We start from the raw sequence: 16281 nt of genomic DNA, 5'->3' as shown, positions 1-16281 counted from the left end.
ATAAGGTGGAAAAAAGAACATTTGCTATACAACAAGAATACTCTACTACTCAGTCCTCTCTCAATTACCCTGTTAAATCCCTTTCAAATTCTTTCCTCACTTTTTTATAATCTGAGATTTCTTTCCTGACCTAATCCCTTCAAACTGCTGAAGAAAATGGGTAATAAAACACTTGAAATAACAATTTGCTAGTCTAATAAGAAAAGCAAAAAAAAACCCCACCTGCTTAGCAATCTGTCTAGAAAACTCTGAGAGGAAGCGATCTTTGTAAATTTGTTCATATTCCCACCAGGCCAAGTAGGGGATCATTAAGTCCTGGTTTTCCATGTGACCACATCACTCCAGCCGGCCCACCTAGCCCCACCACTTCTTTTCCTTCAGCACCTATGTTACTTGTATTTGGAGAAAGTTTATCCTGCTCAATGTTAAACTTTCAGCACTGTGGTCCCTGACTTTTCTGTAGGACTCATAGCAGACTCTTCCCGGATCACCAGACTTCAGGGAAGAATCTATTATATTTTGGTCCTAAATCTCAACAGTAACTGAAAAAACTTTCCCTGTGCCTTTTGCTCAGGGACTGCCTTGCCTATTTTGGCAAGTAGCCTCCATCCAGCACAATCCCTGCTGGGAGGGTTTCCACCTCGGGAAACCCATTTCCCCCTTCTTCTACCAGGGCCTACCCTGGCCTCTAAAAGAAGAGCAAACAAGAGTCAAGTGCCCAGAGTACAAGAGTCTGCAACTTCTTATGCTGCCAGGATAGCGAAATTAACACTAGATCCTCTGAAACACCATTTTTGAACACTCACCAAATCCTAGAAAGGTGTGCTGTTAGGGTGCTTAAAACTATGAGGTTATTATTATTGTTGAATCTTTAGGCAGCAGAAGTGAAATAACCAAGAAGGCAAAGATAGTTTTTGTAAAATAATAATTAGAAATAAACCATCACTGTTTAATAAGCAAATTTTGATTACAATCAGCCAATAAAACTTTACATGAAAACTTTATTTTCAGACACACATCTGATGTTTTATTTACCAGGTCTCTTGAAGGAAGGTATTATTGCTCTCATTTTTCAAATGAGAGCAAAAAGCAATGAAATGACTTGCCTGAGACCACGCAGCTAATAACTATTCAAAACTAGCATCTCGAGCCGGTGCTTTCCATCAAATGTCAAGGCCTGTTCTGGGTTGCATGGCTTTTTGATATGAGTGTGGCTGTTTCCTGCACTGTATTTCCATTTTTGATAATAACATTACAGTGATGTCTCAAATTTTGCTCATTAACAGGACCCTCTGGTTATTTTTCTATCCTACTCTAGAAAACCAGATTTTCTTCAGCTTCTATTAGTTTACTTTTATTCCTTCCACTTGTTCTCACATTTTATGTATCTTTTAGAACTGTGTACAAAACAAAACAAAAACCAGTTGATCTGAGTTATAATCCCGTTCAAAGTTTTAATTACAAAAATATATGAAAATATTGAATAGAGAGCTACCAAGCAGACTGCTAGGAGATGGGGCAAAGTACAGAAAGCTGAAAAGTCCTCTAAAGCTTTCTTCCGTCTCAGGCAAGTCATTTCATCTGTCTGGTCCTCAGGAACAGCAAACCAAGTGGCGTGAAACTAGGTGGTGTTAGACATAAATTCATGAAACAAAACAATAATACAAAATAGAATGAACTTAAGCATTACGTATTTTGGTTACATTAATTTAAAAGGATGAACCCAGTCTTTCAAAATAAGGATTCTTTCCAAGTGTGATCCAATATTTTTATGGTAAAACCTGATTAAGCCTAGGATATCAGTTAGTACTATCTTATTTTCTAGCTGAAACCTGGGGAAAAAAACAAAACCTCAATATGAGGGAACATAAATTGGGTTTTCCCCGGGACCCCAGTCATTCATGCTGTACAGGCTTCAATGAGCTCTCAGCATCCCAATAGTCACTCTGTTCCCCTATATCTCCCCAGGCTTCCACTTCTAGGGACACATGTGGAGCTGCTTCTAGATCTTGAGAGGGCAGCAGGCTCAGTGAATTAAGGTACTCAGACTACAAGTCAGAAGATCTGGGGTCTAGCCCTGCCCCCACCTTACCTGAAATGTTACACAAGCCTCTCTGGGCTGTTGTTCCCAGGTGTGTATAACAGAGCAGTTGAGCCTCTTTGGTTACTTCCAGGCTCTAAAATCTTATGTACTTTCCTACTCTGTTACTTCACTTACTCCTCTTGGTTTGGTATAACTACCCTAGTCTCTAACTAGCTCCACAAGGAGTGTCACTTAGTGTGTCACTTAGTGACTAACCTGGGCAGTTAGTCGCTTCCCCTCCCCGAGGTCTGTGCTATTACGGAACATAGCACAACATATTTTAAGTATTTGTTTCCTTATTATTCCTTGAACATAACAAGCTCAGCTTGTCTCTGTGCTTTTCTGCTTACCTACTGTCCTTTTAGCCCAGTTAGATGAAGGCTTCTCTAGTCCTTGGATTACTCTTTTCTCTAAACTTTACTTCTTGAGTAACAACACAAAATAATACTTACTATTTATCTTTTGATGTACATGTTCTGTGCCCTCAAATAGAATATTTCACTGGATAACAAATATTCATTGAGTACCTACTGTATGCTATGTAAGGGTCTGGAAACACCACCTTCACTGCCATCATGGAGATTAGAGTCTACTGAACTTTTCTGCATACCTAATCTGTACCTAATTTACAGCAGGTAGCACAGCAACCAGCACTTAAGAGAAGGCACCAATTATTATTATTATTTAGAGTGCCCTACACATTGTTCTGCATGATTGTAATGAAAAACACTATGCAAAGATTTTAAAAAATCATTAAATATCCTAATTTTTGTTTGTCTTAAGTACTTAGCTGCCATACCTATGACACTGGGGTAAATAAGGTTTCAATCTTCCCCTGAGGGGCAGAGGGTGGAGAGCAGAGGAAACTGAATTCCATATCTCCAAATCACTGAGGAAAGGACTAGAGGAATTCTACAATAATTTTTACCTAAGTATTGCTGTGAGGTCAATGGTAAGTGGAAGCATCTCCATATTTCAGTAGATGCTAAGATGCGTACTTTTTCATATTTTAACATTTCAGAAATGGAAATATCTTTTCCAATCAATAGCATGTTAATTAAAGTCTTCTAGGGACTTCCCTGGTGGTCGAGTGGATAAGACTCCACGCTCCCAAAGCAGCGGGCCAGGGTTCGATCCCTGTTTGGGGAACTAGATCCTGCACGCATGCCGCAACTAAGAGCCCACATGACGCAACTAAGGGCCCACATGCTGCAAGTAAAAATCCTGCATGCCACAACGAAGATCCCGTGTGCCACAACTAAGAAGCCCACGTGCTGCAACTAAGACCTGGGGCAGCCAAAAATAAAAATTAATTAATTAATTAATTTTTAAAAGGAACTAGTTTAAAAAAAAGGCTTCTAATTAGAAGTCTTTCTTTTTAAAAATTTTTAAAAATTTATTTATTTTTATTAAAAAAAATTTTTTTTTTCATTTTTGGCCATGCCACTCTGCTTGTGGGATCTTAGTTCCCCAACCACGGACCAGGGATTGAACCCGGGCCCTTGGCAGTGAGAGCACTGAGTCCTAACCACTGGACCACTGGGGAATTTCCTCTTCTTTCTTTCTAATGCTACATAAATTATTCAGTGTCTTACAATAGATGGTGTTTTAGATTCAACGAAATGCAATATATTTCATCTGTTTGCCTCCTCTCAGCTTATGATTTGAAGGGGTTTCTTGATACCATGGAATGAGGTCCGTGATCTAGAATCTAGCCCAGCTCCCTGCTGTGTGGCCATGTACACAAATGTGTATCTTCCCACCAGAAATGACTTGCATTGCACTGTCACACCCCTGTGACTTGACAGCCTGATGTTTACACAGTTCGGGCACTTTCTGGTTTCTCAGGAAATATCAAATTGGACAACTCTGTGTTAGGGTGGGAGTGTCAAGTTTCTGAGCTCCCAGCCCAACACTCCTTTGAAGGCTGGGCCTGCCGTGGCACTGCAAGTTAGCTGCTTGAATTCACCCCCCTCCCACTGCCCCCGCTTCAACATCCTCAGGTCCACAGGAATGACAATGCCCTAGAATACTGCCTCTTCCTATCCTACCTCAATTTCTTGCCTTTCCTGGTTATCTTTTTGCTTTTACAGAGACCTGGGATCTTCCCAGAGCAATATTCCTTTATCGATGATGAAACATTACATAAAAATAATGTAGGTAACAGCTTGTGGAGAAAGCAGACAGTCTAGCTTACTGAGACTACCACACATGATCCCAGTAGGCAGGACCGCCTTACTTTCTCTAAAGCTTCGATTATCTCCCAACTCTTGACAAAATAGGGCCCTTCATTTATTCCCTTTTGCCTCCACATATTTTCTCATTCCCTCTCCTTTGCTTCCTACCTACTCATCTATCTTCAAACAAGCACTGACATCTGATTTTAAAAAGTAAATACACGAAAACTTTGTTCAACTCTGTGCCCCCCTCAGCCACAGTCACACCTCTTTGATGCTTTCTATGCAAGGCCTTGAAAGAGTGGTCTTCATGCCCTCCCTCTATGACCTCCCTCCCCCATCTAAATCTTTTGCAATTAATTGTGTCATCACTATATTCCAATAATATTGCCTTTTTAGTCAACCGATAACCTCAACAAACCCACGGCATCATCCTTGACTTCCCTGCAGCATCTGAAAGTGTTGGCCATTCTCTCCTACTCTATGTCCTCTGGTTTTCTTCTGCCCTCCCCTAGTGTTCCTGCCATCTCTCCTCCTCCTGTCCCACGCTGTGGGCGTCCCCTAAGCCCAGTTCTCAGACGCTTGTGCTTTCCCCAGCCATTCCCATCCTCAGAGAAGTCATCCACTCACAGTGTCAGTGATCACATCTCAGAGGGTGAATCACCACGTGCAGGTCCAGCTCTGACTCCTTCCTCAGGTTCTGGTCCAAACTCCCATCTGGTTTGTAAGATTTCAATACGCTAGTTCTTCCCCACACCGTGTTCCTCTTTGTCACCACAACTCTGCATCTTTGCTCATAGGCTTTCCCCAGCTGGGAATTTTCTCCTTGCTTCTCTCTTCCTATCTCAACCCCACTACTCCTTTAAGCTTTAGCTCAAATTCAAACATCTTCCTAAAGTCTTTTCCATTAACCCAAGTAAAAACTGAGGTATTCCTCTTCTGATTGTCCATAGCATTAACTGTCTATGCTAGATACTTCTCTACTTTATTTAATTATTCATATTTTTACATTTTGTCTCTTCAACTGATCTATAAACTCCCGTGATGGGGAGGGGTCAGGGGGAGGTATCCTTCCCTGGATACCCCAATGCTTGGTACAGTGCTAAGTACAAACACTAGTTAATAAACACCTGTTGAACTGCATTCAAAGGGGATATGGGATCTATGTGCTGGTATAGTATGATTCATGATGATGATAGCAGCTCATGTTTATTTAGCATTTACTATGTGCCAGGCTCTGTTGCACTATTCTGAATATTTGCACATCTATAAACTCACCTATTCCTCATAATACTATCATGTACGTACATTATCTGGTTTTGTTGATGAGGAAACTGCAGCATAGAGACAATAAATAATTTATACAAAGTTACACAGGTAGCAGGGCCAAGGTGGGGGAAGGTACCTAATAGTTCTTCTTATTGCAGTTATAAAATTGTATTTGAATCATTTGCTTATATGCTGCTTTCTGTTTAAAACTGTGAGTTCCTGAAGGCAGGCACAAGTCTTATTCATCTTATCCAATGTCTCATTAGGGACACGGCTTGCATTTGGGGCAGAACAATTCTTCACTGTGTAGGATGGTCCTACACCCTGAAGACATTTAGTGTCCCTGGTCCTTGCCTCATAAGTGCAAGTAGTCCCCTGCACCCTGCCATTGTGACAACCAAAAGATATCTCCACCCATTTCCAAATGCTGGGGCTGAGCTCGCCAAGCCTCAGAAAGCCTGCCGCCTCCAGAGCCCTCTACATACCAAATCGACACCTCAACAGTCCCTAGAGCTCTGATTTAAGCTAGGTGATTCCCCATCCCAGCCTTCACTACTGCCATTGGACCACGGCTGGATACCTAATCAATGAACGGTTAATTCATATGATGAGGCCTAACTAAAAAACTCAAGCTGAGTCAATTATACTCTCTCCTGGGAATTTGAATTAAGAACCACCAGGCAGGGCTTCCCTGGTGGCGTAGTGGTTGAGAGTCCGCCTGCCAATGCAGGGGACATGGGTTCGCGCCCCAGTCCGGGAAGATCCCATATACCACGGAGCGGCTAGGCCCGTGAGCCATGGCCGCTGAGCCTGCACGTCCGGAGTCTGTGCTCCGCAACGGGAGAGGCCACAACAGTGAGAGGCCCACGTACCGCAAAAAAAAAAAAAAAAAAAAAAAAAAAAAGAACTACCAGGCAGATTAGATAGAACAGAGGCAGAAGCTGCAAGAATGCCCCAGAGAGTGTTGGGACAACTATAGTTATGTGCAATCTAGTGAAGGAGTAGAAAATATAAGTGGAAGGTGTTGGTCTGTGGTTAGAGAAGACCAAGGCAGAGGCTCAGAGAACAGCAAAAACATCTTGAGGAAAGATGGCCTGTGAGAGAGGGATACAGAGAAAGCGAACAGCTGGTCCACGGGGTACCTGGCGTCAGTCCACTTGTACTACAACAGCAGCCTTAGCCCTCCTCAGGGTCTTAAGGTCGTTTCTGTCTAACCAGAACATAGTACAGTGTTTGGTACTCAGTAAATTTGTTAGATAAAGATACATGAATGGCTCATGTTTGTTAAAACAGAACCAAATTAGAATAAAAGCTGCAAAAAGGGCTCTGAAAACTGTAAAGCATGTAAAATTAAAGTGGTACCACTATTACTACTGCTGATGATGAAATGCCACAGTTCATTCTGCTGAACTTTTGTTACTGCCCAGTTAATTCCTAGAAGCAGGCCCCTGGTCTCTGGAGGGGCAGAGACCTCTTGGCACCTGCTATACTCATGGCTTGTAAGCAGCCTATGAAATTAAGAAGGATACAAAGCTAATGCCTTGGGGACTTCCCTTGTGGCCCAGTGGTTAAGAATCTGCCTTCCAATGCAGGGGATGTGGTTCAATCCCTGGTCAGGGAACTAAGATCCCACATGCTGTGAGGCAACTAAGCCCCCATGCTCTGGAGCCCACATGCCACAACTAGAGAGAAGCCTGCGTGCCACAATGAAAGATCCCGCACGCCACAATGAAGACCCCGTGTGCCACATGTAAGACCCAATGCAACCAAATAAATAGTAAATAAATATTAAAAGAAAAAAAAGTTAATGTCTTGGATTGACTGGCAGATATTTTATTCCAATAGTCTGAATACAGACTGTAGCTATAGAGATATATTCACATACTCGCAATGAAAAGAAACCTTGACTCTGAGAGTCTTAAAAACTTTGAACTATCTGTGTAACACTGGGAAAAGTGCCTTCAAATCTGCGCAGGTTTTTATCTTGGGAGAAAAACAAAACAAGATTTTCTTGCTCCACTGCAATTACTGTCCAAACTTTTAAGGAACCGCTTTTACAGTAGGCCCTCTGTATCCACAGGCTCTGCCTCTGCCAATTCAACCAACTGCAGAGAGAAAATATTTTTAAAATCCAGAAAGTTCCAAAGCAAAACTTGAATTTGCTACACTGGCAACTGTTTAAACAGCATTTACACTGCATTTACAACCATTTACAGAGTATTAGGTATTATAAGTAACTGAGATGATTTAAAGTATATGGGAGGATGTGCATTAGGTTACCTGTAAATACTATGCCATTTTATCGAAGGGACTTGAGCATCTGTGGATTTTGGTATCTGCAAGGCTGTGAAGGTGGGGGTAGGGTGTTGGTCTTGGAACCAACCCCTCGCAGATACAGATACCAAGAGATGACTATATATCCCTCATCACCACTTCCCTCCTAAACTCCCTGTAATATGCCTTGTGTCTCTGTTGCTCCTATTCCTCACCTCATGTCCCAATGGTCTTTACTTAGAACACATCCTCTCATAGCTTTGCCGCATGTAACACAGTTGAACCCACTCCATTCGAAGCCCTTCTCTGGCTCCCATAACACAATACTTTTCTGCTCTTCTATGTTCATTTATTTGAAATGAACCTAAACCTGCACTTCTGGCTTTAACTGTGGTGCTGTAGTAAAAGCACTGGTCTGGGCATCAAGAGACCCAGTTTCTATTCCTGGTCTAAGGATCGACCAGTTACCTTGGCCACACGGTTCAACTTCTCTGAGCTCTGTCTCTTCATTTATAAACTGAGTGAGTTGGATTTAAGTATTTTTTCACAGTGTGACTCACATTTTACATTGTGCTTCAGTAGATACATACATACATTTATCTAATCCATGTATGTATGTGTATATACACACACTCAGAAGTATTACATGCTTACTTTTACTACATGAGATGTACTTGAAACTTTCTATTCATTTCTATTTTATTTTTCAAAAAATGCTAGTTGTAACCCACTAAATAGACTTCAAAACCCAATCACGGGCGGTTACCCACATGTATAAAATACTAGACTTGTTGAAATGTCAGGTTCCTTCTAGTAATAATATAAGAGGATTTTGTGTTGTAGCCTTCCAACCTTGAACCATTAGCCTTAACTCACATCTGGATTCCAGCTTTCTATTTCTCTCTGTAAGAGTTCTTCATTTAGATATCATAATATCACTTAAATTAACCTAGTTAACATGGAATTTGAAGCACCAGGTCCCCTTCCCATCAAAACTATTTATGTTATTAGCAAGTGTAAAATCCTAGTGTTGACTTTTGGTCTAGTAATGGTAGAGTAACCTACATTGTACTAACCTCCCTACTGAAAATTATTAGCAACTCTGGACAAGATTTTTTTTTTTTTTTTTTTTTTTGCCACACGCGGGCCTCTCACTGTTGTGGCCTCTCCCGTTGCGGAGCACAGGCTCCGGACGCGCAGGCTCAGCGGCCATGGCTCACAGGCCCAGCCGCTCCGCGGCATGTGGGATCTTCCTGGACCGGGGCATGAACCTGTGTCCCCTGCATCGGCAGGCAGACTCTCAACCACTGCGCCACCAGGGAAGCCCCCCGGACAAGATTTTTTTTTAAAAAATAACTGTGTGAAGACACTAGAAAGCCACCAAAAGCAGCCAGACACTGGAGGGGATACGACTCGAAACATGGCTGGAAAACTAGGTAAGATCCCTATTTACCTGATACCTCCTCCCCCTACCCCAAGGCAATCCCTAGTCTTTCAGCATGCTGGAGAATAAAGCAAAAACTGAGAGCCAGCAAGTGGTAATCTTACTGGGCTGCAGAGTCAAAAAGGTTCTGGGGCTCTGAAGTGGCTTGATGTTAAGGGAGAAATCCTGCAAAAGAGTATGCTGCAGAGAGGACAGCCCCAAAATCTATGCAGAAATTCCCTTCAAATCCTTGAACTGTGCATGCAGTGATGAGACTCCAGGGAACCCAGCAGAAAGCAATAACAGCTGGAGGCTAAAGAGCCCGGCAGATATTCAGAACTCTCTGCAGCTGGGAAGACAGTTTGAAATCTGAGTCCCTTCAAATCAGGAAGTTCAATAAATATGTCCAGTGTTCCACTTAGAAACCTCTGCAGAGCCGCACCTTAGGAGTAAGGCCCACCTCCCAGGAGCCATACCCTAGGACTAAGGGCAAAACCGTAACAAACCTGCCCTAACAAAAATCTAAGCTTGAGGCCTTCACAGGAGAAACTGATAAGAAAGGTGAGGGGAAGGAAAAACCCTGGCAGACCAACTTGGTTTCTAGCCTGGAAGATGGTCGAGGAGCAGGCACTGAACAGCGCTTTGTCTCTCAGATGCAGCAGGTGGAGGGTGGGGAAGAGTGGGGGAGAGGAAGGCACGGGCATTCCACTTGGGTAATTACACCTGCAAACACAGGGTGCGAGGGCAGATGTCTGTCCAGTTGGGGGAGGGGGGTCAGTCTGGATCTCAGCAGGGCGGGGACCATGCAGTGACAATTGGGGTAGCGGAAGGATTTGTAAGGGGGATGAGAGGTGGGTAGATAAAACATGAAGAAATCATAACTTATGAGCACCTACTATGTCCCAGACATGTGATTGTTTTATTTATATTATCTTACTATGAGACAGGTATGATCATCTTCATTTTACAAATAAGAAATCCAAAGCTCAGAGAAGCTAAGTAATTCCTCTAAAGTTACACTATTAGTAAATGGTGGAGCTGAGATGTGCATTCAAGGCAGAAGACCAACTCCAAAGCTTGTTTCCTTTCTGTAATTAACTGTTGTAACTGTGGAACTTTCAGGAAGGGCAGTGGCACATGTGCTGTAAAACAGCTAGCAAAGAACATTAGAAAACAAAAAGATCTCTGGGACAGACTAAGATTTTGTTACAAGTCAAGGAGGATATTAGTGGTATAAAAAGGGGTGTCAATATGAATATACTATCAAAAGTTAGTTAAGTCCTCAAGTAGAGAGAGAGTTGTAAAAATGGAAATGGTATAAAGTGGAACTGAGCTGATTTCAGAGAGCTCATAGGGCATATTACAACACTCCAGAGAGAAGGGTTTGACTGCTAAGTCAAACAGAATAAACACAATTAGGAGGTTTAATACAATAAGGAACTAAAGATAGGAAACAAAGTTCATCTAAGGAACGGCTGTGGGGGAAGGGAAAAAGAACGATGCAAAAACTAACCTAAGGAATCACAGAATCAGATTTTTTTTTGAGCTGGAAGGAATTTAGAAGTCATCCAATCCCTATCATTTCAGAGCAAAAATGCACCTAGGAAAAAACACCTAGCTGCTAAATATCTCAGCCTCCCAACTAAAGCCGGGTTTCATTTTTATCTTTATAAATACAGGTAGAAAGCCTGCTTTGTCCAAAATGGTGCCCTGGAAATTCAAGTTAAGTCAAGCCTGTGTTGAAAGACCACTGGATAAACCACTGGCAGTTCCAGGATCACACCAGGGACTTATGTTTTCAGTGGCCCCCACCACAAATCTAACCGGTGGGCCTATTCTGAAGGAGACCTGGATGAGAAAGCTTCACTTGGGAGGAAGGTGTGACATGGATTTTCCAGATTGTTCACATTTTCTGACTCTAATCCTTCTCCTCTCATCATATGCTGGACTCCCCCCAAACTGGCCAAAACCAGAAAGTCTGTTTGGCATGAGTATAACACATATTAAAAAAAAAAAAAAATTCAAGACTTAACAGGAACAACAAAATAAAATAAACATAGTTCATTTGAGACCTGGAGAAGAGAAGACAAACTGGCAAGAAAGAAAGAACCTCTAATGATAAAAGACTCTTAATATCCCCATTTTACAGATACCTTAGTTAAAGCTCAGTGAGATGAAGCCATCTGAATACCTAACATGTACAAAGCACCATGAAGAATATAAATAATCTTCTCATTTCCACAAGGGTTTTAGTGCTCACCATTCACTTAAGATTCCTGAATGTCAAGGAATGAACAAACTATAAAACAAGTTAAGTCTTCTAACCCCCTAATGTCTAAAGTGCAGGGATTGAGAGAAAGAACACACCAGGAAAATAAATTTTCACTTGGTGCCCTGGTAAAGGACTTGCCGTCTCCATAAGACAAACAAAAGATATTAAAGTAAAAAGGGAAAGATACCTGGGATTAGAGACCCTGACAAAAACCAAGAAAGGTAAAGGAGAGTTCCCATGACAACAGTCTGATTTTCAAAGCCATGTCACAAATTTACAGTACTATGCACACTCTCGCTCTGTGATGTCCCACCCAGAAGAATTAAATCTCTAAGGCTGTTCTCACTCAAGATACACTTAATAAGAATTTTGGGGGCCAGGTTCCTTAAGTATACAAATGTACCCGGTGCCTGGTAGAACCATCACCCCTTTTATCTATGTCCAGGTCTTATCCTCTAAGAAGGCTGGCTGAGTTCATACCTTGGGCTCTCTTCCTGTTTTGCACAAATTCTGAGCATCTCAGGGTGCTGGGTGCTGTGCTGCGGAAGCGGCTATTCCTTTTCCAAGTCTCCGGGCCATTTAATTTTCTCTCTTCCTCTAAATGCCAGCTATTCTTCTCTAATGAATCGCCCCAAGGAACGCCACGATGATGTTCTCCTTGGTTGCCCCCGGTCCACTGATTCCGCAGACCCTCCGGGATGACCCCTCTGCTCCCAGGTGCCATCATTCCTTGTCTGTCAATGCCATTACACTCCAAAGTCTTCATTTGGTGGAGAGAATCTGTTCCTCTGTAATTCTGAAATTTATACTCACAGTTTGCAAATAGAGTATCAGAGCCTCTATTCTCCATATCAAAATTACTCTGATCCCCGGCATGAGTCTTCACTTTGAGATCGATTTTATCATTTTGATAAACATTCCTGTCCCTGTCACAGTATTTGACAAATTCATTACCTTCACTGACACCATTCAAGTCTGGGAAGTCCACAGACTGACCATTAGTATAATTCCCAGGAACATGATATAAATCATTGAGGTCTCTATAATAAAAATTAGTTTCTTTACAATCCTCAAGATTGTAATTAAAATTCCTGCGGTCTATATGCCGGTTTTGAGGTTGACCAAAATTCTCCACAGAATCATCCAGACCCCTGTAGCCAGTCCACTGTCCAGTTTCTTTAGAGTCCTCAGGATTATGATTCCGATTCTTACGATTTACACAGCCATTCGTCTCCCCACATCCTCCAGCTTTCCAGGTTACATCTGGGCTTCCTGCAAACCAATCATCCTTAGTCGCAGGGTTCAGATTCCCATAATCTACGTTTTCTGAATTCTTATAATCATTACAGCCTGGAGTCACACTTCCGTGGCGCATACAGTCCTTTCTACTTTCCTTTGATTCCTCATTGTCTATATAGCTTGGTTCACTCTGCTCAAAATCCCAGTATCCACAATGCCTTTTTCTGTAAGGTCGATTCTGCCCTGTGGCCTGGTATCTGGAATCCAAGTCACCTTCTCTGTAAAGTCCATCCAGCGCATTAAGGTTCCTTTTCTGTAGACTTCTGCAATCTTCATACTCCCAGCTGGAGCTCCAGTGCCCTTTCTCCTCCAGTTCTCTTTCTTTCCTCATCTCATGAGTTTCACACATATTCACTGTGCTCAAAGACACACGCTTTATCACTCTCTTCCATGGACCTGGGTTGAACGGAGATGTGAACAGGTGCAGTGTAGCCTAAGCCTGAATCTGTCCTTCTTAAAGTGTCTTAAAATGTCTCCCAAAGCCCTTTAAACGTTCTTCTTCCTACTTCAGTTGGAGCACGGGGAGATGTGAGGTTATTTCGACCTCAGGATCCAATCAGTGGGCTGCTCTATCTTTCCCCAGGGAGCCCAGAAGGTAATTAGTAACTAGCGTTCATGTGATTGGAGTTGGCAGCTTTGTTTGGTGTTTCCCTCAAGCTGGTCAAACTGGCTTGGCTGCTTTATGAGCTGAAGGTAAGAAGCATTTCTTTTTGCAGAAAACGCAGAGTGAAAGAGAAAGAGCCCCCTTTAAAAGCCCGAGGTAAGATCATGTAACAGTCTCATCTGCCTCTTTAATCCTTTAGTAATCAATCAGGGGTACGAATAAATGCTTTCATGTGCAGCTCAAACGGGACCTCCACTACCTGTCCTCCCAGTCTGGCTTTCTACTCTCCTTGGACATCTGAAACTCTTCGGGATTCCCCTTCCCTTTAGTCAGCGGCAGGACTCTTCCGCCTTTGAGAGCTTTGCTTTTATGGGATTCAGGTTACCCATTAGTGTATACTCAAATCACAAGCTGTTCCAGCTCCTGTCTGCAGACACACTGGCTTATCCCACTCAGGAAAGAAAAAGTACGTCTTTTATTCTGATCTGGTGTATGGAATTTTATAGTGTAAAGACTCTTTCCCAGAGGAATACAGTTATATATGCTTTCACACTTTCCTTGATACTTGTCATGCCAGAGAAGCATCAAAACCATTCATCTCCTAAATCTCTTTCCTATCTAATTCATATAGCATATTTAGGAACTGGAGAATGAGGTTGGAAATCAGAAAGGTGGGTATAAAAATACCATTATGAATTCATCAAACATTAGATTATTTTATGTGAAGCACTGTGGAAGAGAAAAGGATGAAGTTGGTCTCTGTCTCTTACCATGCAGGAGCAACACACTATAAAGTAAGATTGCATGTGAAAAGTGCTTTGACAAACACAAATGGCAATGGCAACAAAGCAGAAGTCCCTGGTAGGACAACTGGAGGTTTCATGGAAGTGGTAGCATTTGAGCTGTGCCTTCAAGCATAAGCAGGGTTTCCAAAGACTTTCCACATATGGAGAACTAGGTAATGGGGAACACTCTGAAGAATAAGTAACAGGGATCATGCTGGAGGGGTAGGTTGCAGCAGATCCCAAGGGACTCGAATGCCACTTATTTTATTCAATGGATAATAAAGAGTCACTGAAGGTTTCTGAATAGGGGAGTGACATGCTAAGAGAGTCTTTAGTAAGATTACTCTTTTAGCTATCTGGTCATCTATCAAGTATCCTTGAACTTTTATCTAATCCCTATTTGTGAAACAATGTAAGTACCCTAAGGAGACCAGGGTTATATGCTTTATCAATAATGAGATGTTGGTCTTCCCTGGTGGCGCAGTGGTTGGGAGTCTGCCTGCCAATGCAGGGGACGCGGGTTCGAGCCCTGGTCCGGGAGGTTTCCACATGCCGCCGAGTGACTAGCCCGTGTGCCACAACTGCTGAGCCTGCGTGCCACAACTAATGAAGCCCGCGCAGCTGGAGCCCGTGCTCCGCAACGGGAGAGGCCACCATAGTGAGAGGCCCGCACGCTGCAGCGAGGAGTAGCCCCTGCTCGCTGCAACTAGAGAAAGCCCGTGCACAGCAACGAAGACCCAATGCAGCCAAAAAAAATAATAATAATAATAATAATGAGATGTTTACTCTTGGGTAAACCACTTATTCTCTCTGGGACTCAACCAACCCATCTATAAAATGAGGCAGCTGGCCTCAATGACATCATTGATTCCTCCAGTTTTAAAAATCCATGCTCTATTTTCCTCGCAACTCCTTTTTCCTTTCCTCAAATACCTAATGTGCTGTTACACACCTTTTAGGTTCTACACTAATAGTTACTGAATGAACCTCTAGATTGTTAAATCTGATTTTCATGCAAAGGTTTTTGTTCCATAGTTCTGTTGCAGTAGTAGCAACAGCCCTGGCAGCTGCCGTGTTGTCAAGTGTGTATTAAGTGCCAGGATCAGGATGAGGGGCTAGGAAGTTGATATAAATGCTTTTTGATCTTCACTAACTGTAAGGAGGATATTATGTTATCTTTATTTTACCACAGATAAAGAATCTCTGAGACTTTGAAAAACCTGTCCAAGATCACATAAACTAGTACAAGGAGGGGCCATAATTTGAACCCAGATCTGTCTGACTTCACGGCACTAGGCTCAGAGGAGTATCTCAAAAACATAGGAAAGCCTTAATTTCCCTCAAACCAAGTAAACAAACAAGTACACTCTATCATGGTCTAATTCAGGGGTGGACCACTGCCGAGGCAAGTGTGCACACACCTCGGCCCACACTGCCATTCCCTCTTTGTCTCCAGTCCTGGCCTACTTCCACCCTGCCCCAGTGCTGAACCTCACCACCCAACCGCGATGAGCACTTGTACCAGCACATTACAGAAGGACTGTCCAGTATCGGCCGGCTCAATAATCTAAAACCTACTGCCTAAACCCAATAAAGACTGTGGTCTGGTTCACAAACCAACAGGATGACAACATAATTTGGGAGGACAGCTTTGACTATGAGTTATACAGAGGAACAGCGTAAAAGAGGGCACATAGGAGGGGGAATTAGGACAGCTAGCTTCTAGAAGTTCAATTTCTGCTAATAACCAGTTTGTAGCTATGCTTAACCTCTGGCTGTCAGTTTTCTTAGTGTAAAATGAAGAAGTTAATAGTTTCTCTGCCACTTTAAATCTAAAATTCTATGATCTTACTTATTTCTAAGTTAAAAATAAAGATTTATCTTTCCCTAACTGTTATGGAAAACAGAGTTTCCTTTGGCAACTTAAAGTCTTTGATAAAGCTAGCATGATAAGAAACACACCTAGTAAATCGACCAAGAGAACAGATAAAAAGAGGATAAATTACAGGTAAGAAGGATACTAGTTATAAAAATAATCCAGTAGTAAAAGTTACACAAAGGTAAAAAGAAATGATCTTTGGATGAGTGGAGAGTG

The 16281-nt window shown here is 42.3% G+C and overlaps 1 protein-coding gene across 5 annotated transcripts in view; it reads right to left on the bottom strand.

Annotated features, from left to right (window-relative positions):
- DNMBP (dynamin binding protein) overlaps window positions 1-16281 on the bottom strand; it is a 139277-nt gene that overhangs the window by 64909 nt on the left and 58087 nt on the right. Inside the window, exon 1 of one of the 5 annotated variants that reach the window (XM_079900322.1) lies at window positions 11979-14390. The exons of the other annotated variants lie outside the window; for them this stretch is intronic. Coding sequence (XP_079756448.1) covers window positions 11979-13146 — 1168 coding nt within the window. The 5' untranslated portion in view covers window positions 13147-14390. Of the gene's footprint in view, window positions 1-11978; window positions 14391-16281 lie in introns of those variants that run through there. 5 annotated transcript variants of the gene reach the window in all.

Source organism: Stenella coeruleoalba, assembly GCF_951394435.1.
Source record: "Stenella coeruleoalba genome assembly, chromosome: 16".
Classification (NCBI taxonomy): Eukaryota; Metazoa; Chordata; class Mammalia; order Artiodactyla; family Delphinidae; genus Stenella; species Stenella coeruleoalba.
The sequence above is the reverse complement of the archived record's forward strand: the minus strand, read 5'-3'. Positions and strand labels throughout refer to the sequence as shown.